General features: G+C 39.2%; 1 protein-coding gene across 2 annotated transcripts in view; it reads right to left on the bottom strand.

The window, feature by feature from the left end:
- Positions 1 to 381: 381 nt before the first annotated feature.
- Pds5a (PDS5 cohesin associated factor A) overlaps positions 382 to 24,243 on the bottom strand; it is a 96,710-nt gene continuing 72,848 nt past the window's right edge. Inside the window, exons 22-33 of one of the 2 annotated variants that reach the window (XM_052199725.1) lie at positions 23,282 to 23,350; positions 21,445 to 21,581; positions 19,508 to 19,631; positions 19,068 to 19,272; positions 18,547 to 18,661; positions 16,210 to 16,342; positions 15,449 to 15,568; positions 13,869 to 13,931; positions 12,937 to 13,082; positions 12,024 to 12,135; positions 8,363 to 8,706; positions 382 to 2,836 (exon numbers count right to left, since the gene is read on the bottom strand). In XM_052199725.1, the coding sequence (XP_052055685.1) occupies positions 2,833 to 2,836; positions 8,363 to 8,706; positions 12,024 to 12,135; positions 12,937 to 13,082; positions 13,869 to 13,931; positions 15,449 to 15,568; positions 16,210 to 16,342; positions 18,547 to 18,661; positions 19,068 to 19,272; positions 19,508 to 19,631; positions 21,445 to 21,581; positions 23,282 to 23,350 (1,572 nt within the window). In that variant the 3' untranslated portion in view covers positions 382 to 2,832. The remainder of the gene's footprint in view (positions 2,837 to 8,362; positions 8,707 to 12,023; positions 12,136 to 12,936; positions 13,083 to 13,868; positions 13,932 to 15,448; positions 15,569 to 16,209; positions 16,343 to 18,546; positions 18,662 to 19,067; positions 19,273 to 19,507; positions 19,632 to 21,444; positions 21,582 to 23,281; positions 23,351 to 24,243) is intronic. The other variant, XM_052199726.1, reaches the window with a different exon arrangement.

Raw genomic sequence — 24,243 nt, 5'->3', positions numbered from 1 at the left:
GTATTTGAGCCAAGTTATAGAAATCATGACAACCAAGAGGTCAACTTTGGGGAGCCTCAGACACAGAATGGCAAACCTATTAATGGTAAAATATAAAGCTGTCTCTTATACATCCATTATGTGACTGCAACTAGTGTATGATGTCCACCATTTTTGACACATCACACAACAGTAGGAAACAAAGATCACTTAAGTTCCTAATTTAAAGAACAGATTCGAAACTTTCCCAAAGGTCCATCACAATTGATCCCCTAGTATTGTGTGTTTCTGTGTGTCACTGTGATCTACATCAGAGGCCTGAAAACAGACCGTACACAATGGCGCTGTCTCAGCCAGCCTTGGACGTGGGGACATGAATATTCAGGTTTCCACACTTCTACATAATGCTGCATTTCTTGGTTTTATTTGAAACAGTGCATATTTTTAAGCATTTTATGGAAGGATTTTACACTTGTCATTTACACAAATTACAAGGTTCGGCTTAAAGTCTTTAAAAAAATTCTAAAAATCCAGCCCATGTGCAGCACAAGAATATGCAAAACTACTTTACATTATACACACTTTTTATCAAAGGAGATACAAAATTCTGGCTTGTAGTTTTAGACAAATACAAGAAGCTTCAAACTAGACACAAAGGGTTAACATTAATTCTCAAATATAAGTCTGCACTTTTGTGTTGTATTTCTCTGAGATGTAAATACCATATTCCTAACAGATTTTACATTTTCTTTTTCAAAGAAAACCTGGCACATTTCCAGTAAACAAGTCCCTGTCTCTTTGCTCAATCCCCAACCAGTTTACTCTTTCCTCTTAGTGCAGAGACCATGCGCCCATGAGGAACAGACCCTGACAGCAACTGTTTCAATGCAAAACTCCTAAGAGCTGTAGCGGACGGGATGGTTCTGCTCTATTATGATGAGTACTCTCAACACCTAGGAACCTCCTTCCTTACACTTTGTGACTAACTGCTCAACATAGAGTTCACTGGATTCCAGCAATGAAGTCTTGGTGGTGACAAACTGGTGGCCCTAAGTCAAACTTGTAAATAGAATATAGCACTGATTGAATGAGGGACCTGACTGACTGTATGCATAGATGCTCTGTCAGCAGATTGGAGGCAACAGGAAGAGCGGGGCTTTTATGCCCTTTCAAGAAAGGCATAAGTTTCCTTGTTTCTGTCATTGGTATTCACTGTTCTCTAGCCATCTTCTGACACCTAGACATGTACATGTAAAAATACTTAAAAGAACCCACCTTTCACCTAGAGTCAATTTATAGCCAACTCTCAATTATCTATGAGAATTTCATTCTGGAGAATTTTGATACTTCAATGATTTTACATATCCCATCAAGACCAAGTCATACTGCTAAGAGAGCGCAGCACATCCTACTGGGATTTTGGGTACAAGCCAAGTGGCAACAGTGGATACAGGTAAAACACCTGAAGAAGACAAGAGGAAATTAATTTTAAACATCTCCTCATTCTTGCACATGCCTCATTGATCTTAGGTCTACAGTCACTGAGCACCTGAGGCACAAGCAGTATTTGACAGAGAAGGGAGAGTTGGCTGTAGTCGGTCCTTCTGGGACATTAGCCCTTTCACAGAAAAATTCCTCAGGAATTAAAGTATGATAAAAAGATAAGACTTCCGGAAATAAGACATCTAAAAGCATTTATTTTATGCAAAAAATTAAATAGGATTATGTGCACAGAAAGTGTACACATTATCTATGCTGAACAATGAATGCCAAGGAATTCAACATTGTTGTAACAGTTATCTGTAACTTAAAAATAAAAACTGAGCCCCAATTATCAGACCAAACTAAAATGGCTGTTTCCCAGCAGCACGGTGGCAGGTGCTGCGAGCAGCTCTGCGTATCTCCGCTCCTCACAGAGCTGCCAGTGTCCATCCACTTACAGTTCTAAAAAAACAAACCAAAACAAACCCTAAAAACAAAACCAACCTCTTCTTACATTTATAATAAAAATCTGGTGACAAAAATTATAAAACCAAATCTGGATAGCCTTTACTCCCTGAAAACCCCAATTATTCTATTCCATCATAATCATAGGAGTAAAAACCATTTTAAAGTGATATGCCTTATGAAACAGTATGTACATTTATTGCAAATTATATTAAACTAAAATGGGAGAAATCATAATATGAAGTGTTTACTACTTGCAGATCAATAATAATTTTAATTATTTTCTCATTCTGATAAAAATCAGAAAGCAACATTTATAAAATTGCCACATTACTTTTCATAGCAGGGAACAGAAATCTGTACATCTCGTTTTTTTGCAGAAAAGTAGACAGGCAGAAAGAATAATACATAAGTTTCCAAAAGGAAAACAAAGAAATATGTCATCTGCTCTCTCTCTCTCTCGTAAAGCCTCAGTTCAGCAGACACCTGCTCTCCTGTGGCGGGGGTTCTTGGCTCTAGGATGGATCAGTTCTCAGCGTCAGTGTAAGGACACCCTGTTCCTCTCTAAAATGAAATCTGCAGCATGGAAAAAATGGTTACTATGCCTTTAAGTTCCAGAGATGCAGGACCTGGAACCAAGGGTTAAGCAATTTGCTTAATTATTGACTTTTCACAGGAAAAGTCTGGGGGAGGGGAGAACAGAGATGCTCTTAGCCTCTCCAGAGTCTGCTGTACATTTATTTCACCAGAGGACTGTGGCTGTGTAAAAAGGAAGGCTAGCTTCTTTCAGTTTTCAAGGCAGAAAGTGTGTATTTGAAGTGAGCTTCGTTTTCTGTTTGGGGACATTGGAATCCAAGTTTTTACAGAACCTGGAATCTGCTTCTGTTTGGCCTTCATTTTCTCCTTTTACCTTGGGAACAGAAGAACACAAGGTTAGAACCATCTAAGTTTGTGAAATAAAGCGTTCCTTTTCTCACCCTTCACTAAGTTTCAGGGGATCACCCATTAAGCTATATAAAACAACAATCTATCCCACAAGAAAGGGAGGGAGGGAGGGAGGACGGACAGAAGGACAGATGGACGGACGAAAAACCCCTCAAACCCAGCAGCAGAACATGCAGTCAGTTGGGTCTGTTACCAGGTGGGCAGAGTTAATGCTTCTGACTCACACAATCAGATCTCTAACCACATGGGGTGGGAACAATGTGTCTCTGGGAGAAAGAAGTGACCACCCATCTGGTAAGTGACCCATGGGACCTAATGATGACTATGCCCTGATGGGGACCTGTTCTTTTTCCCTGTGGGGAGCAGATTCCTCTGCTGAGCCACTGCATTCATTGTAGCTGATATAGATGGTTAAGCAGTCCAAGTGATGAACACAGGGCTTTGCACATTCCTGCCCATTACTCCCTCATATTTTTAATCCATTTAAAAGTCTATGCCTCCTTACACCTTGGAAATCAGATAGAGTCCTAACCTGTTAACTTTACAAAAGTGGATGCTAAAAGGCACCACAAGAATTCCCAGAAGCTTAGAGATTAATGTCGTGCTATTCAAGAGCCCCGTGTAAGCTCCCTTTACTATCCTGAATTTCCTGGGCTCTTGGGCCCTCGCTTTTGCAGTGACTTATGACATGAATCATTGGGGACTCCACCCAGTCTGTGTCCTAAATCCAAAATGTTCATGCTATTTTGATAAGATTATCTGTTATTGAATGTCTATTTATATCAAACTAATAAGCCTGGCATGGTACAACAAGCCTATCTGACATAAGTTTGAAGACAACCTGGGGTTGTATCTGGCATCACTGACTCCAATAAACAACTACTTAACAGGAGGTTATGCCATCTTCTCATTGCAAAGCAAATCAGTAAATCCTTCTGTTTAAGACAGACAGAAATTCCAGATCCTTGAACTAAGACCTATATTAAGCATGCCAGGCAGAAATGGATCTAAACAAAACTTCTCTTTATCTTTAAGTTCAAGTCTCCTGCAGATACTGTTCACCACTGTAGATACTATGAAGCCTGTTCACCACTGCAGATACTGACTATGAAGACTGGTCACCACTGCAGATACTGACTATGAAGAATGTTCACCACTGTGGTTACTGACTATGAAGACTGTTCACCACTGCGGATACTGACTATGAAGACTGTTCACCACTGCGGATACTGACTATGAAGCCTGTTCACCACTGTGGATACTGACTATGAAGCCTGTTCACCACTGTGGATACTGACTATGAAGCCTGTTCACCACTGTGGATACTGACTATGAAGACTGTTCACCACTGTAGATACTGACTATAAAGACTGTTCACCACTGTGGATACTGACTATGAAGCCTGTTCACCACTGCGGATACTGACTATGAAGACTGTTCACCACTGCGGATACTATGAAGCCTATTCACCACTGCAGATACTGACTATGAAGACTGTTCACCACTGCAGATACTGACTATGAAGCCTGTTCACCACTGCAGATACTGACTATGAAGACTGGTCACCACTGCAGATACTGACTATGAAGCCTGTTCACCACTGCAGATACTGACTATGAAGACTGTTCACCACTGCAGATACTGACTATGAAGCCTGTTCACCACTGCGGATACTGACTATGAAGACTGTTTACCACTGCAGATACTGACTATGAAGACTGTTCACCACTGCCTTGCCCACTATTGAACTTCTGCTACTCCTCCATCCAGGAGGACCACAGGGGTGGCGCTGTGACTCCTTAACTCAATGCCGAGCATCAGCTAGACCGCCGTGAATGCAGGTGATCATCTGTCAGTGAGGCTGGTGCTAGGCTCCTCCAATGATATTAATAACTTCTCCCTTAATGAAAGAATCTGGACTTGAGTGTAAGTACTACACTCAAAGGTTTACATTTTAAAATGCATCCTAACGGCTAGTGGGAGCTCTGTGAATAGGAGCACTGATTACTCTTCTAGAGGACCCAGGCTTGACTCCCAGCACCTAAATCGCATCCTCAAACATTATTCAGTTCTCGTACTATGTGGGATTTGGAGTCACAACTCAGTTGTCAGAGTTGGCAGGAAGTGCCTTTATAGGCTGAGGCATTAGCCTCATATTCACCAGTACCTTTTCTCTGAATTAAAAAAAGTTTTGAGTATGAGCCAGCCTTGAACTCTGAGCTCTGTCTACCTCTGCATCTCAGGTGTAGGAATAAAGGTATGAGCCAGTACCCAATGGCTTTGTTTTTGTTTATTTTTCAGAGAGGGTTTTGTGATGTAGCTCAGGCTGACCTAGAACTCACATTATTTTCAATGCAGAACTTACCGAACAGCTTGCCTTTTTAGTACCAGTACGTAAAAGAAAGTAATTCAACTAAAGAAACATAGTTCTTCAAGCAATTAAACTTAGAGCCAAGACAAACATCCAGCTGTTAAGATACTGTTGCCTTGCCAGACAGCAGTGCTGATTGGAAAGAGCCTGCTCAGAGTACAAACTATTCTAAATGCAGAATAAAATGACAGGACACTTACTCATTTACAGAGTGCTGTTGGAAAACCCTCTTCTGACCTATGTGCACACACGTGCATGCGAACACATGAACACATGAACACACACACACAGGCACGCACGCACGCACACACACGCCCCACAGAGACAAGCACACATGCACTCAAAAATGCAGAATGGCTAAAGAGATGGCTCAAAGATTATGGGTACTTCCTGCTCTTCTAGAGGACCTAACCTCACACCCACAGCATACAGCTTAAAAATGCCAACTTAAAAAACTCCAGCTCCAAGGAATTAGATACTTTAAAAAAAAAAGATTTATTTATTTTATGTATATGAATATACTGTGGCTGTCTTCGGACACACCAGAAGAGAGTGTTGAATTTCATTACAGATGGTCGTGAGCCATCATGTGGCTGCTGGGAATTGAACTCGGGACCTCTAGGAGAGCAGTCAGAGCTCTTCTGCCCCTTCTCTCCAGCCCGATTAGATACTTTTTTCCCTGACAGTTGTAGGCACCCCTACATGCATGGCATATAGATACATCCAGGTCAAGGTCAGGCCAGGCAATGAGAGTCTTAAAATAAAATAGGGCTGGAGAGAAGGCTCAGCAGTTAAGAGAGACCACTGACTGCTCTTCCAGAAGTTCTGAGTTCAATTCCCAGCACACATAATCAATCAATCAATCAATCAATCAATCAATCAACCAGCCAACCAATTAATCAATCAATAGAGAACTCTTTCAGGTGAGTAAGATGACCTGCTTATGCACTCAGCACTTAGTGAGGTTTGAAAGATGAGATTCAGAGTCATTCTAGATCACACAATGAGTTTGAGGGCATATTTGTTTTCTCCTAAATAAAAAGTTGGACATGGTTAGTCCTGTCTGAAAGTCTAGCATTTGAGATGCAGAGAAAGGCAAAGTGCTATGAACTAGAAGCTAGCTTGTCTACACAGGGATTTCCAAGTTAGCCAGTGCTACAAAGGGAGACCTGTTTCAGTAAGCTAAGTAAAATCAAGGGCGTGGGAAACAGCACAGGGAGAAGTAACAGAGCACCAAATACAGACAGGGGAAAAGGTTTTTCAAAGCAACTATCTGTAGTTACCACTGTGGGCAGCCTACTAAGGTGGGTTGAACTAATGGCCTCACTTCCTTATTCCTATGGTAAGGCTGGACTAATACACTTACAAAAACTTTTCTTATCATTAGTATTATTATTAATATATATTATGCATATTTATTTACATCAGGAAGGTACCCTTTATACCAGTGGTTTTCAACTTTCCTAATGCTGCAACCCTTTAATACAGTTCCTTCTTCCTTGTGACCCCCCCCCCATAAAATGATTTTGTTACTATTTCCTAACCGTAATTTTGCTATTGTTATGAGTTGTAGTGCCACTATTTTAGGGCAGGGGCCACCACCCGGCCCGCAGGCTGACAGCCCCACTGTACAGGTGACTAGTCGGTCTTACCACTGCTCGTTTCTTAGCTACTCTAGTTTGCCACGTCCCTGCTTTCCTTTGGTTCTGTTCACTGAACCTTAAATGGGGTTGTGTATGCTCAGAAGGAAACTGGCAACGTGCTGAGAGTCTAGTTTAATATATGATTATGTTAAATTCTTGATATTTTTTCTTAACAGTTACTAAACCTTCAAAGGACAGTAACTTAGATTACCACCCTGGAGCCACACTGTGTTCCATCCTGCGTCTTCACTTGTAAGCAAAGGATGGAAGGCTACTCTGGCCCTCTCAGCCTGAGAGAAGTCTCGAGAGCACCTGCCTATGGACAACTGTGCCATTTCAATGCACTAATACATACACGGAACTCAGCACCAGGCTTCTCTCACAGAAGAATTCTACTGGCATTTTAACAGGTTACACAATCCTGATCACAAAACCAAAACTATGGGGGGGGGGGCTAGAGAGATGGCTCAGCGGTTAAGAGCACTGACTGCTCTTCCGAAGGTCATGAGTTCAAATCCCAGCAACCACATGATGGCTTATAACCATCCATAATGAAATCTGATGCCCTCTTCTGGTGTGTCTGGAGACAGCTACAGTGTACTTACATATAATAAATAAATAAATAAATATTTTAAAAACCAAAACAAAACTATGAAGTGCTAAAAAGAACGCTGGCTATGGCAGATTATACACCAGCTCTAGGGGGAAAATGTGATCCAGAATACAGACCCATTAGAAACATCATAGGAAATTACCTTCTTTTTCTCTCTACCATGACTCTCTGTCTCTGTCTCTTGTTTTTCAAGGCTTATGTATGTAGCAGAGACTGGCCTCAAACCAGGCCCGGGTGACCTTGTCACAGTTAGGAAGGTGCCAGGAACAAAGCTAAGGATGCTGTGCCTAACAGGAAACCAGGCTCTCAAAGTATGGTGTCCCCCTCCCCCCATGTCTATAAGCCCAGCACTCGTGACCATACCCAAAAGACCGCCGAGAGTTAAAGGTCAGTTTTGACTAAAAGGTGATCTCCAGGACAGCATAGTTTAGAGTAAGACTATGTATCAAAAACCCCCCAGACAAGAGCAGCAACAACCACAGATCCAAAAGCAAACAAAGAAAAAAATCCAACCAAACATCCAATTAAAAGAAATCATCATCAACATCAACAACAGAAACCCTGAATTTTGTCCTTTCAATACTGGTTTATTTTTTAAAGACAAGGTCTTAGCTACTCAGCCCAGGGTGGCTTTAAACTCATGACCCCCTTCTGCCTGCAAAGGCTGGGATTCGAGGTATGCACCACACTTAGTCTTTACACATTTACTCTAACGATGCGCATAATGGCAAAGCTTTCACGTTCCTATGAAGTGGTACCGGGGAAGCATGCTCCTTCAGAGCAAGACCCCATCCTCCTTTCAATGTTTTACTATTGCCAACCTCCTCCATCCCCGACAAGATGAGGATGCGTAGCGTACATTACCTTTGTAAATCAATTTGTCTCTCTGCTGGAACTGCCTTTTTGGCTCCATCTTGTAGCTTGGGCGCTTTGGCATTCCCCGCCTCCAGACTTTCCTGGCTGCCTGCAGCTCTCTTCCTTCCCTTGCTAACTGGTTTATTTAGATCATCGTTTTTGGTTGCATTGCCCTGAGACTCAGATTTGGGGCGACGTCCTCTCCGGGGTTTGGAAGGGGCAGGGGGTCCTGTCTCATCTACTTTCTCATCTGGTTTTTGTTGGATATTCTCAGCACCAGCTGCTGTTACAATTCTTTTCTTTCCTCGGTCACTGCTGATGTTGCCTTGGGTAGATTGATCAGAATTAATTTCCTAAAAGAGCACAAAAACAAATTTGTAACCATAAATCCCTCAAATATTATAGTAAAAAAGATTATGAATTAAAAATGTAAACTGATACTCTTAATTTTGCATGTTTGTATGTGATTTAATTCATGTGTGTGGAGCCAAAGGTCACTGTGGTGTCTTCCCCAATTCTCAGCCATATTCCAAGTCTCTCCTGAACCTGAACACTGGTAGGTAGCAAATCCCCGTGATTCTACCATCTTCCCCTCTGCTGGGGTTTTACAGGTACACATGAAACCTGTGGATACTAGCTAAGTTTTTGTTGTGCAACAAATGCTCTTTACCCTTCTAGCTCTTAGAAAGTTCTTTAAACATCTCACTACATTTTGTCTCTCTATCCTGTGTGCGCACTGCATTCCACTGCACTTGTGTGGAGGTCAGAGAAGCACTTGCAGTAGTTGGTTCTCCTCCTGACCACAGGGACCTGGGACTCAAGTCAGATCAAGCTAAGGTGTTAATCAACGCTGTGAGTAGAGCCATGACAACAACTACCAGAGGATGCGAATTGTACCTGCAGCCTACCTTAGTTGTGTGTGAATTCACTGACACTGTGAGTTCACTGCACAGGCACAAGATCACGCAGACAAGATGAGAGCATACAGGTGAGCAGCACGGACTGGACTGAAAAGGTTGCAAACAAAACACTCCACTCCATGAAAGACAACATCTCTGATTCTACACACACACACTCCAGTAAACCTTAGAAAGACAATCTACTTGATTTTCCCATTATACTCCTTAGTTCCTTGTTTACTAAGGACATTCTCTAAATGTATCACTTTTAATGAAAGGGGTATTTTCATAACGCAACATGGCTTTATTATATTGCCTGTAGATAACCCTTATTATTAGCTTCTGCTCCATTACTGAGGCTTTTAAAGATGTGAAATCCATATTTAACCCAGTATTGTTACATTTTAAAATTTAACATTAGCCCATGTATAATTTTACAAGTAACAAAATCCTATTTCATCAGAACAGATGTAATGGGCTTCAGACAAAGCACTAACAGACAGCATGAAGTTGGCCTTCCCACAGTAACTTTAGGAACAAATAATTTTAGTTGTTCTAATTCTATTTAATTAAAAGAGAAGAGAAGCTTGACTTGACACACACTATATAATCCTAGCATGTCAAAGGATGTGCCAGGGAATGTCTATAAATCTGAAGACAGCATCAATTAGAAAGCAAGTAGCAGATAAACTCAGATTACAAACTGAGACAACAAAGCAAAAATCAACAACCAACAAAACAAAACAACAAATAGAAGAGAATGGTCACTCTGCAAAAAAATACACAGCTTTTCAAAACTTCATTTTTCCCAGAAAAACATTTCTAGAATGGGTGACATAAGTAATTTGAAGAAACAGAGAGATTCCTGGGGAAAACAAAATATGTCAGTCACACAGCCAAAGTTTCTATTAACTGGGGACTTCGAGTCCTATACCTGGGTAGGTCCTCTACTGCTGAGCTAAGCCCAAAACCAATCAATATGGTTACCTGTGTGGAATCTCAACACTTGGGAGGCTGAGACACAAAGATTTCATGTTTCAAGTCAATCTAGGCTATAAAGCAAATAGCCCCATAAGGCCACATTCACTTATGCAAATTAGGTGCACAAGCGTGTGTGAGGAAAGCAAGTCAGTAAAAAGGGAAATGTGGAGGGAGGCCGTTCTGACAATGCCCTCACCTGAGCCCATGTGATCGCGTTCTTTCGATACAGCCTGCCTCACCTTTATGTTACTATGTGCCGCACAGAGCAGATAACAAGAGCAAATACGATGAGTTGTAAATATGCACAGCTAAGTTGGATGTGTAGCATGTAAGCATGTACCCATAATCTCAGCATTTGAGAGACTGAGGCATGAAAATGGCCACGACCTCAAGGAGTTTGAATAGTGAGTACCTGGTCCGCTGGGACTATGAATTCAGACTGTCTCAAAAAAATCCTTCACCAAAACAAATAATAACATAACAACTCATCACAACTAGCCCCTCCCCCACACACAGGAAGGGATAGAGGGAGGGAGCACGATGTATAAAAAATTCACTTAAAGTAGAGGGTAATGAAATCACAAGGCCCCATGACTGTACTATGGCGGCCCTACTGTATGCGTGTGACTCAGTCTGCCGCAGTGTATGTACCTTCATGTTTTATGCCCAGCCTACTTAATTCTCTATAGGTTTGCCACAGTTAGCAGATCTATTTGTTTCTGTATTGCAAGAATTATGGCAGTGAGACAGTCCTGACTTTTATCTAGAAATATTCTCTTTCAAGCCATTCCTATCTGTAGTAGGAGATGAGCTACTTCTCATTAAACAAAATAATGGAAAGTTAATAAAGTCAGGCAATCGAAATCAAGTCAGCGAGCGGCAGAGCACATACTAACACAATATCTGATTCATCTGCTACTCTTTAGCTTCACTGCTTTCTTTCCTGTTAAAACATTGGTAAGGAAATGAGAGAGGGGCTGGAAGAGATAGGGCTTAAGAGCACTTGTTACTCCTGCAAACCATGTGAAATTCCAAGTCCAGAGGATCTGATACCCTTTTCTGATCACTGTGGGCACTTGTCACACATGTGGTACATTGACATATGCAGCAAAACAATCATACCCACAAACAAGATTAAATTTTTAACAAAAGGAAACAAGGAAGTGGGATTAATGCTTCTGCAGAGGACTTAAGTCCATTCCTGGCACCAACATGGAAACTCACAACCGTAAATTCAAAGCTCCAGGGATCCAAATTTTTCTCCCCAAAACTCCAAATCATTCGTACATACATCCTAAGTAACATACAATGAATGGATGGATGGGCTTACAGACGATGGAAAGCGAGTGAGTGTATTGGGTGCTGCAGTTTGAACGGCATGGTAGAACGCGTCCGTAATCCCAGTTAACTGGGTGGTGTGGCAGGAGGATCACAGGTCAGAAGCCCGCTGTGCCCATAGGAAGACTAAGGCCATGACTCAGCACTGCTCAGAATGAGTCCCGTGTCCAGAACATAAGCTGGAGAAGTCTTACCGCATGGCGGGCATCTGTAACCCTGGACGCAGAGACAGGCTAGAGCGCAGGTCCTGCCAGCCCGGAGTAAGCTGGGCAGCACAAATAAAAGGAGACTTTGCCTCCACAATGTGGAAGTGGAGAAAGGAGTAATGAACACAACCCCTGCCACGTAGCAGAGGAGTCCTGTGACAGACCAGCTAGTGCGTAACTGCTGCGCCGGATCTCCAGCCCTGCCTGTGCAGACCTCAGAAATCTAAATAATTGAATAACATTTACCTTATTCTTTACCGTATCAATATTCTTTACAGGTGTGACAGAAATTATTCTCACAGGATTCTCCTCATTTTCACTAACTCCAGTTTCTGATGCCTCTGAACTCTGTTCCCTACTAAAAAAACAGAAAAATAAATAAACAAAAACAAAACCAAGGCCTTTTCTTTTCAGAAATGAAATAAGCAGTTTTATTTATTGATTGGTTATATTACTACATATCCACTTGCCTGGGAGACCTCATTGGTGCTCTAGAATTTATTTTGGGGGTGTGCTGTAATGTAGTATTTAGGGTTGTAATTCCAGTATTCTAGAGGCTGAAGCCAGAGGCCTGCTATAAGCACAAAGCCTGAATACATTACAAGGCACTGGCTCATTGAAGCAAGGCATAGGATATATACCTATAATCCCAGAACCTGGGAAGCAAATGCAGAGGCAGATGAACCTGAGGCTAACAAAGCCTAAATATCAAGTTTCAGGCTAGACAGGGTTATATGGTGAGACCCTGTCTCAGAAAACATACACTATACTTGAGTCTCATTAAAAAATCCTGGGCGGCGGCGGCGGCGGCGGCGGCGGCGGCGGCGGCGGCGGCGGCGGCGGCGCACACCTTTAATCCCAGCTCTTGGGAGATAGAGGCAGGTGGATTTCTGAGTTCGAGGCCAGCCTGGTCTACAGAGGGAGTTCTAGGATAGCCGGGAATACACAGACAAACCCTGTCTCGAAAAAACCAGATAGATAGATAGATAGATAGATAGACAGACAGATAGATAGATAATCCTAAACGCATGAATAGTACCATACTTTTACACAAGTCCACTCAATGATACAATGCCTTGAAATTAAGGCATTAAATGGTAAACTGTTAAGCTAAGCAGTGAGTAAGAAAACAAGATGTAGTCAGAGAAAAATAAATTGCCTTGAACGACTTCCAGATGAAGGACTCAGCTCTGAATTGGCATTTATATTGCTTCCAGTCTCTGTGCCGGCGCTTCTAACGTAAGGCTTCCTTCCCGTTGCTGATAAAGGCTTGTTTACTGTACCTAGTACTCCAGTAGGCTTTGGCTGGGAAAAAAAAAAAAAGGGAAAGGAAAGGAAAAAGGAAGAAAAGAAAAACCACACTCTTGTTATTTCACACCTATGAGAAAGGAATATGAAAAAAAATTAGAGAGTTAAGCTATGTGCTTTAGTGTTGCGTAGTTCTGTTTGAGTGTTATCAGAAATGATAATTCTGAAAAAAGTATGCTTGGCTCTTTGAATAAAAGCAAATCCATTACCTTCTCTTAATAATGAAGAAATATTTGCTATCTATCTTTCTTTTTTCAAATCTATTTCTTAATTGAAACAAAGCATATACCTCCAAAATACACATAAAAATTAATGATACACTTAACTTAGAAGTAGACTATAGAATATATACTTTTACATCACTTTACTTTTATGAAATATGATCTTCCTATCATTTTAGCCTTTCCTACCCCCCATCCCCAAGACTACATAGCCCTGGCTATTCTAGAACTGACTCTGTAGATCAGGATGGCATCAAACTGACGGAGATAAATCTACCTCCCGAGTGCTCGGATTAAACTCATAAGCCACCAATGCCTGGCTTATTTGTCTTTCTTATCTACTTCTACTTATAAAATATGCCCTATGAATTTTAAATAAATTTGATATTCTCACTGCTTTTAAGACTAAGTGGGATTGATTCTGAACAGTGGTTAATTGCAAAGATTATCTGAGAATACTAATACTATAGGAATGCAAAATGCATGCCCACAAATCTGGGGACATATCGCAGAAAAAATACACATTAAACAAAAACTCCAAGCAAAAAGTACAATACAGTACCTTTCCTGTTAACAGAAGAACTCTGGTCTCTTCTGAAATATAGCTTTTGTCGTTACAGAAGTCCTATTAAAAAAGAAAAAAGAAAGAACAAAGCCAAGAGAAGGGAGCGGTGTTATCATGTCAGTGTCTCCAGGCTCTGCCTGAGCGGCAGTGCCCTCTGCTCACAACAGAGACTGAACAGAGGCGAGAGGGGTCCTTTCCAACCCATGGTGGCACTACCGTCCAGGAGAACTGCACAGCCTTGGCAAGCACTTTCCCGAGACCTTTCAACATTTTAATCCTTTATTCATTTTGAGACATGGTTTCTTTATATAGTCCTGACTATGTAGATCAGGCAGGCCTCAAACTCATTGTTGTGCCTTCAACTTGATGGGAGTAAAGGACTAGGCCTCCGCACCAGCAACACCTATTTTATTTTTATGTGTATGAGTATTTTGCCTGCATCTGTGTTAAATGCACTATGTGTTTATTGTGCCTGAGAAAAATCTCTTAAAAGTATGATTAACCCCCTCTAATATATTATAAAATCTACATTTCAGCTGATAAAATAGACAATACTTATTTATTAACACCTTAAATTTTTATTTTTCAGGCAATCCCCTGTAGACCAGCTGTGGGATTTCAGATCTTTCTGCCACACCATGCCAGGCTTATCCTAGGAACTTTTATTCATTAAACAACTCAATAATCAATACTTTTTTAAAAAAAGAAAATATTTGTAACCATAATTGTGTCTGGTGCTATAGTGTATAGTGACATTACTAGATTAAAAGCAATATGTTAAAAAAAGGTAAGAAAGCGGCATATAACAGAATCCGAGGGGCAGACAAGATGGATTAGTGGGTGGGGTTGGTGGTCAAGAGACCTTCAATCTTGAGTCCGATTCCTGAAACCCACTCGGGGGAAGGAGAGGGCTGATTCAAATCGTTCATTAACTAACATTTATTTAATAGATTCAAGTGAGAACTATAAATATTTTAATATCATTTCTTCCCCTCCATCTATCCACCCATCCATGCTCTGGCCTGGATGCTCCTGCCTCAGCCTTCCGAGTGCTGTCATCCCAGTGAGCAGCTCGCCTTGCCTGGAGACAGTCGAGTCTACACACAGGCTCTCTCGCCAGCTTGGACCAGCTTCTTGCCAAGCATATACAAGGCCACACATAGACACAATAAAAACTAACACAAAGCTGGGCGGTGGTGGCACATGCCTGTAATCCCAGCACTCTGCGAGGCAGAGGCAGGCGGATTTCTGAGTTCGAGGCCAGCCTGGTCTACAGAGTGAGTTCCAGGACAGCCAGGGCTACACAGAGAAACCCTGTCTCGAAAAAACCAAATCCCAAAAACACAAGTAGTATTCATTATAGTGAAAAAAGGATAAATTTAAAAGTCTAAAAGCTTCTTCTTACATGCAGAATGAACATCAGAACAACAGAAAGTTTGCCTGTCTTCCATTCCTCAATAAATTTAGAGGATTTTTTTTTTTACTCTGACCTTAAAACTATCTGACATTCATCACCCATATTAATTGATATATGAGTCACTTTTACTATGACAGAGTAATTATGTGAGGAAAATTACCTTTTCGGGTTGTGTAAAGAATTTCATTGGTAGGACGGGGTCCTTTGGTGAGTCTGCATTGCACAAAGCACTTTTACTATTTATAACACACAGAGCCACATCACAAACTGTATAAAGTTTCTAAAGAGTAAGAAAGAAAAATTACATAACAATCAAAGTACCAATTCCATCACATGTATAAATTCAAGTTGTAAAACACAAGTGAATACTTGTTTCTTAACAGTCCATTTCTGCTCAATATTCTTTAGATTACCAGTAAAGGTAATCCAAAAGTATCCATTTTCTCTCCCTAGAAGGAAGTTTCTACCAGAAAGTGCAATGTTTTATCAGTATGTATCTTGCTGTCTTTAAGTGTTAAAGCCTTTCTAGAATGTTAAGGGTTTCCAGAAAAACAAATTTTGTGGGTATAGACATTAGAAAGATTCAAAATCAGAAATGGAGATAAGGCTTAACAGCACTTGTTGCTGCAGTAGATATTGTGAGTTTGGTTACCAACACCTACATGATAACTCACAACCATCCATACTTCCATTTCTAGGGTATCTGTTCCTTCTTCTGACCTCCATGGGCACAAGAAACACACTTGGTACACATTCACACATGCAAACCACTCATATACACCAAGAGAAAAAAGAAAAAATATCTGAAAAAATTTAAGTTACAGAAATATATTTTTAAAAATCACTCTAATTTGAACTATTATATAATTGTGAAGAAAAAAGGGTTGGTTGGTGTATTCCCTAACACACCCATTGACGTACTTCGTTTGTCTTGGATTCGTCTGGAGACTGGGCATCCCTGGTGAGCTTGATATTTTCTGCCATCTTTTTCATAAAAGCATGGCTGTTGTTTTCATTCTTTGTCATTAAGACTTCAAGCATAAACCACAGGCACCTTTGTAGAAAACACATTAAAGAGGATAAATAAAGATGATTTTTTTTGCTCAATGGATTAAATCTTTAATGAAAAGTTTGGCTGTCAGCATAAAATAATAGCAAAAAATCAATATATCATTTCATTAATGATATCAATTCAACTGGATTTAAAGAAAAAAAAAGATATGGTCTCCTGTAACACAAACTGGCATGAAGACATAAGTTTCTTCTCTGGCAATACACAAACCAGGCGTGATGGTACACACAGGAAAGGTGCAGATTTAAGGTCATCCTCATTACACAGCTGATTTGAGCCAAGGCTAGGCTAAAATAAGCTAGTTTTGTTGTGGTTGTTTTTTTTTTGTTGTTTGTTTTTTTTTTTTTAAGAAGGTTTTAGATTTTAAATATGGGCTGGAGAGATGGCTCAGCAATTAAGAGCACTAACTGTTCTTCCAGAGGTCCTGAGTTCAATTCCCAGCAACCACATGGTGGCTCACAACCAACTGTAATGAGGACTAATGCCCATTTCTGGTGTGTTTGGAAAGGGCAGAGCTGTACTCATATACATGAAATAAATCAATCTTTAAAAAACAAACAAACAAACAAAACCCCAAAATTTGGATATAGCCAGGTATTGGTGGTGCACACTTTAGTCCTAGCATTTGAGAGGCAAAGGCAGGCAGATCTCTGAGTTCAAGGCTAGCCTGGTACAGAGAAACACAGTCTACTGCCTCAGCCTCCTAAGAACTAGAATTACAGGTGTTGAGCCATGCTCAGCAAGCACACATCTTGTACAAAATCGAACTGCTATTTATTGTATTCCTCAAAGCACATTTTTCTTTCCAAATCTTTTCACTGAGTTCCCTGAAATATACTATTTTAAGAAACTAGACATGCGTTGTTTCAAGCTCACAAAGCACTGGGATTAATGGTCTATATTACCAGCTACAAGGAGCCAAAACTTTTTTTTTTACTGTAGGCTTAATTTCATACATTTTACAAATAGAGGTATTATTACTATGGTGACATTGCAACAGAATGATGAACTAACAGGCCAATGCTTAAAGGTAATATAGAACATCTTTTCTGTTAAAAGTTTGACAGTATTTAAGTGACCAAAGCTGTAAGAGACAGATCAATGTCGAGTTCAATTTTGGCATAAGATTTGCTTATTGACATATAAAATTATAATAGTTTTAATACAAGCAAATGATATTAATTTACAAATGCAAAAGAAATTATAGCGATGGCAGTTCAGAGAGATGGCTCAATGTTTAGGGGAAATGGTTGTTCTTCCTGAAGACCCTTGTTCCAGTCCCAGGTCCCACATCAGAGCTGCCAAATATCACCAATTCTAGTTCCAGGGAATTCAACACCCTCTTCCAACCTTCATAGGCACTAAGAAATACACACATTTTTCCATGAAAGCCCGCAGAACAATGGGAAAAGTACACATTGCTACAAAGTTTCTTAAACTCTTTAGACACAATTCTAAGCCTCCTTAAATCCATTCTTCCTACAGTACATATGAAACATACCTAGAGATAAGAAAATATTTTGATAATGAACACATTTGAGACTATAATTACATCATGCCCCACTCCCTTTACCCCCTTCAAATTTTTTTTTAATGTGCAAACAACGATTACTTTTTTAATTTTAACCCATTGTATTTATGAGATGGTAAGTAGTCTAGCCTGGCGAGAATCTGACCCTTCTGCTTCTACTTTCAGTGGCAGGACCATAGGTACATGCTGGCTAGTGACCTTGGCTTCAGTGGGCCTGGGCTCCACCCCAGAGCCCCATGCACACGAAGCTAAAGCACCGCCTGAGCCATGTCCGTGTAGTAAAGATTACTATTTAGAAAAGGTGTGGTTTTATTTTTTAAAAAAAGTTATGTAAATGAACAAATAAGATCCCTAATCCGTGAAGAGAAATTTTCATCACGGACTTTTACCAAACTAAAGTCCATTGTAATATGAAAAGCAAAAAATATAAAACACAAAATATCTTATTAATCTATTTCAATACTTAGATAAGTATAAATAGTAAACAGAGAGCTAAGAACAAGATGGTCAAATGGGAATGGTTCTGAAAAAAATTTTAAAAACTTAAGAGTAAATTAAAAAATTCAGAATCCTAAGAAAAATTATAATGAGAATAAAAATTAAAAAAAATTAAGACTGAACACAATTTGTAGAATTCCTGAAACACATGACTTACTCTTTTATATCACGAAGTTGATCAACATCTTGTGATCTTGTAAAATCAGGATCGTGGGCTAGCAGGTGAATCATGTATGGAACCACATATTCAGGCAGCAATGACAATAATTTCTCTAAATGAAAACATCAGAGTTAACAAGAATAGCCTCTATAAATGCTGTCCTTGTTTGAGTTGAACCATTTGCTTCTATTTGCCTTAGCTATTAATACTTGTGCTATTACACAGCAGCTGATGGAAAAGCTAGGGGTGGATACTCCAACATCTGAGTAATGTACATATATTAAAGCACACCAATGCACACATAAGGAAACACAATTACCCAAAACATTTAAGCTAAATAAATGACTCTAATACAAGATTTCAGTTTCTACATATACTACAACTTCTAATACAAGGTTTCAGTTTCTACATATACTACAACTCTAATATCTTACAGAGTTAACCAGTTTAGTATAAACTACAGTATAAATCCAAATGCCCCTCTCTCTGACATACACTGTGAGTTATCAAGTCCTCACCAGTAGCCATAGGGTTCTGTTTAATGTACTCCCTGCGTATGCTGATGTTCTTCAGTAAACACTGCCGAGCGTGTGCTCTTCTTTCCTTCACAGGGTCTTTGGCACACAAAGCAAAGATCGCCATATACTCCAACGGGAGAAGCAACTTCACAAGGGCCTTATGAAGCTTTTGGGCAAATATCTGCCTTACTTGGTAGCACTCGTCCTGCATCGGCACAAAAACAAAGATGAATAAACAAAGATTGGCACAAATACAAAGATGCATAAACGTTTGCTTAAACACATACAAATACACATGCACTTTCTTTGGTAAAAAAAATTATATTGGAGGATAGGAAACAGTAATCTCTTGTGTGTATATTTATGTATCAAATGCATCTGTATTCAAAGAAAATACAATCAAACTGAAAAAAACCAGTTGAAGTAAGTTTTCCACTTACATTAATAACCAGTGCGCAGAGCTGGAACTGCTCTGGGGTAATAATCTCATGGTAGCAAGGCTCCTGAGCAAGCTTCATTATGGCACTACCAGCAGCTAATCGCAAGCGAGACATATCAGATTTACTATAAATAAACAAAAAGAAATAAACATTTCCTGTAACCATTATTACACATAAAATTCTGATTGCTTTTGAGTGTGAGATTGGTAGTAGGTAACTTAGTGTCAAACAAAGGCAGCTACTTTGTGCTTGCTGACTCAACTGAGAGAAAAGGTTCCAGTCACTGTGGCTCCTAACCAAGCTCTACCTCCAACCGAGCGAGTCGCCTTACTTACCCATCAAACTACTGACAGTGCTAAGGAAAGCCAGTTTCATCACAATCTTTATTCCCTAAGTCACTGTGGAGAATTAACAAACCAAAGCAAAAGCCAACCATCACGTTCAATCTAGTTTGTACATCATATACATTTATACCCATAATTTAGACTCTACATTAATTCTACAGATTTTATGAATGTCAGTGAAACAATTTAAAACAAAGAACCAGATATAGGAAAGGTCACAGAGATTAGAATATTGGTATATGTGTATTTTTAAAGGACTTTATCATGTTTCATGAATGTGGATGAATCAGAATTAACAGGGCAGATATAATAAACTATTTCACAGTCCTACAAAGATGGGACCAACTCCTATGGAGAATAAGGACAGAATTCATTTTATTTGCCAGTGAATAAACAAAAATTCCCTATGTTTTCTTTTCAATTTGATAAGAAAAAGATATTACTTAAGCTTAGATCACATCACTTCATTTACAACAAATAGATAAATATTTTCCCCAGGTCAAGTGATAATAGTATTTAGTCTTGAACTGCATCATGGATTGTGCACTAGGTACCACCAAGTTGAAAGACTTCATTACAAAGCACTTCAGTACACAGTTAAGACATGCTAAATAAGTTTTCATTACTGCCAAGCCAACTCTAATCATTTTGTTGACATTAAACTTCTGTTGCAGCCGGGCAATGGTGGTGCATGCCTGTAATCCCAGCACTCTAGGAGGCAGAGGCAGGCAGGATTTCTGAGTTTGAGGCCAGTCTGGTCTACAGAGTGAGTTCCAGGACAGCCAGGGCTATACAGAGAAAGCCTGTCACAAAAAAACCAAATCAAAAACAAACAAACAAACAAACAAAAACCAAAAAATTAACTTGTTCCTTACTCAACATAAAAATGTGGGTTTTGTTTATTTTTTGCTTATCTCTTCAATTTATCAAAGCATTAAGCATAATGAACTATAATTGCCTATTTATCTTTTCAAGTAGTTTTTTTTTCCTTTGAGGAAATAATGTTATCTTTAAATAACACAATAGTACCTAGAATCTAACAGTACTCAATAAATAAAAAAATAAGATTTTGTGTCCTCTTACATAAATTTAAGTAGAGATCATGATTTATTATTGCTGGTGCTCTGAATGTCAAGGATTTGAAAAAAACAAGGATTTTGACAATTTCTTCATGTAAGAAACAAAAGGGAGACAGTAATTTCACTACACTGAAAAGTGGAAATCAATTTATCAACGTTTTCTCTTTGCTTGCATGAACATTCCTTGAAATTCCTGCCCCCTTTTTGAGCAACCACTGTGAACCATTCCATTTGTTCAATCTGATCATGGGATGATCTTACTGCGTTACACTTCTCATAATGTTACAGAGTAGAAATTCAACAACTAATTGCTTATAAAGCAAATGTGGATTTTAGTAACTTATTTTAAGTAAAAATTTATTAGCAGCAGTTCATAATTTTTAGAAATGACAAAAACATACCAATATTCTTCAATGCATTCAATAGAGATAAATCCACAGCTTACAGTGCAATTAAAGCACTCAATATTAGAACCAAGCTTGGGTACAAGGAAACTAGAAGTCAGAGAACTCACCTGATCCTCTTTTGCTCTGTCAGGTCACCCTCACTAACCAACATTGCTGATAATAGCCGAAGAGTTGAGTTGGCAGACTTAGACTGGTTGTTTTTCATACCCAACAGCCACCTTACCAGAAGTTTAATTGCCTGTACCTATAAAATATTAACATGCTAAAAATGAAAGCAATGTAAAATTCTAGTTAAAAGGAAGACTAATTTAAATGAACGTGATTAGTGGAACAAGGCAAGGGGATAAGCAGAGTACCAATCAGAATGTTATCTCGGCCATGAGGTGGTGGCGCACGCCTCTGATCCCAGCACTTGGGAGGCAGAGGCAGGTGGATTTCTGAGTTCGAGGCCAGCCTGGTCTACAAAGTGAGTTCCAGGACAGCCAGGACTATACAGAGAAACCCTGTCTCGAAAGAACAACAACAACAACAAACCAAAAAAAAAAAAAAAAAAAAAAAAAAAAAAAGACTGATACTCTCCGTTCACCTGGCATGCACTTGTTCCATAGCACATTCTTATTCCCAACAGAGAAGCAAAAGGAATAAACATTCCATGCTTCATAACTCAATCAAGTCTTGCTCTCCAGATTTTTGATACAATAAGACTTTTGTAATTACTTAAAATACATAATTTAAAAATAAAAATTTAAACTACTAATTTTTAGATATCAGATAGGTGGGAGGAGGAAGAAATGGATGCTAACTGGTATAGCAGCATACATGTACAGATGAGGTAACTTTTATTTATTCATTTGTTTGCATATTGTTTGGGTTTGTTTGTTTAAAGACAGTGACTCTCTACAAAGCCCTGGCTTTCCTGAAAATCACTATGAAGACAAGGCTGGACTACAACTTAGAGAGACCCACCTGCCTGTGCCTCCTGAGGGGTGGCATTAAAGACATGCACCACCAGCTGGCCAAATAGCAACTTTAAATAAAGTCACAATTAATAATTACATTTTAATAATGATTACATTTCAAAGTAGCAAGTAGAGATAACTATGGACATTTTCAATAAAAAGAATGATATGCACTAATTATCCTGATCTAATCATACATTTTAATGTAACTCCAGAAATCTACACTATCTTCAAAACTCTTCAAAAATTTAAAAATAGCCACTATGCTGATTAAAAACAATTATTTAGATGAAATATAGTATCATATTTATTATGGAATAAATCAAGCCTGGCACATCTTGACTAAAATGTGGGAGATTACATAAGTATCTGTGGTTTTAATTATCTGAAAGATTGTTATCAATATATATGATGAGCTAAAGATCTAAGTATTATTTCATATATTTACTGAGAATCTGACAAAAATATATGAGGCTCCTATATTAGGATAGTGTACTCAGTGGAGGACCACTGACTGAGCATGTGGTTAAATCCTTAGTATCCCAGGTCATACCACCAAACAAAATGTAGCAAAATTCCAGAAACAACAAGAGCACCTGCAATTCCTTAGAGAAGTATTAATTTACAATGAATTTTAAAATAAAGCACACTGAGGCTGAGGACAAGGCTCAGCAGTTTGGGGCCCTCCTTACTCTTCCAGAGGACACACATGTGCCCCAACCCACATAAGGTGACGCAAAGTCATTTGTAACTCCAGCCTGAGATCTGACTACCTCTAGCCTGAGATCTGACTACCTCTAGCCCGAGGGATATATAACATATAACCTCCACGCATATGTGCACACACACACACATACACTTGATAAGTAATAAATCAAGGAGTCCACTAGAAAATGCTAATTAACTATAACATTAAAAAGTCCAGGATACCTACAAGCATTCCCTTTTTTCAACATAAAGGTCATTAATACCTAAGCAAATATACCTTTGCTAGTACTTCAGGAGAAACTTCCTCATCTGGAGACCATAATTTTCCATTCTTCTCACCTGTTGACTATAGATAATAGAAGAAATTTAGTTTTCCATCCTGATTACTACACAGTGTAAAAATATACAGGTAAAAGAACTTAGAAACAGAGAACAAAATTAGAGGAGTCACATTTCCCAACCTCAAAACATACTACAGACCTACAGTAACCAAGACTCTGAAGCAACAATGGAAATACACGACAATGGAATAGAAGAGGGGGGAAAACCCTTTTAATAAAAAAACAAAAAACAAAAAACAAAACACCAAAAATAACCCTTTCATTATATGGGTCGATTTATTTTGTCAAGAACACTAATACCACGATCTGGGAAAAGAGAAAACTAGGTGCCAACAAATGAATGTTGCTAGAAAGGAAAACCATCTACAAACATCACCTGAAAAGGAAAACCAATCATCTTTCAGCAGACAACACAGGACGAGATCTCCACTACTTTGCACTCAGAACATACTAAACAAGTGTTCACAACCCAGAATATACAAATGAACTTTGCTGGTACAGTAATGAATGCCTTTAATCCCAGAATTTAGGAAAGAGGAAGAGATGTAAGACCCAAAGACCAGCATACATAAGAGTTCAAATCCAACACAGGCTACAAAACCTCAAAACCATCAAGTTGAACCTCAACAGTAACAAACAAAAGTACTAAAGGATCTGAACAGTCCACTCTCCACAGACACACAGAAGGCAAATAAGCACCTAGAAAATGATTCTAATTAAAAAGGAGAGAAAAAAAAGAATACCACTCCCATTATACAATATCATTTTATATTTATTCTCTCAAAAAGGTATGGAGAAACGAACCTACACACTTGTTTGGTAAAAAGGTTAAAAAGGGACAGACACAATGTTAACCTGTTTGGTGGTTATCTAAAAAAATGTTCAATAATCATATGAA

The sequence above is a fragment of the Apodemus sylvaticus genome, chromosome 11 (assembly GCF_947179515.1).
Source record: "Apodemus sylvaticus chromosome 11, mApoSyl1.1, whole genome shotgun sequence".
NCBI classification, from domain to species: Eukaryota; Metazoa; Chordata; class Mammalia; order Rodentia; family Muridae; genus Apodemus; species Apodemus sylvaticus.
This window is presented reverse-complemented; position numbering and strand designations above follow the sequence as displayed.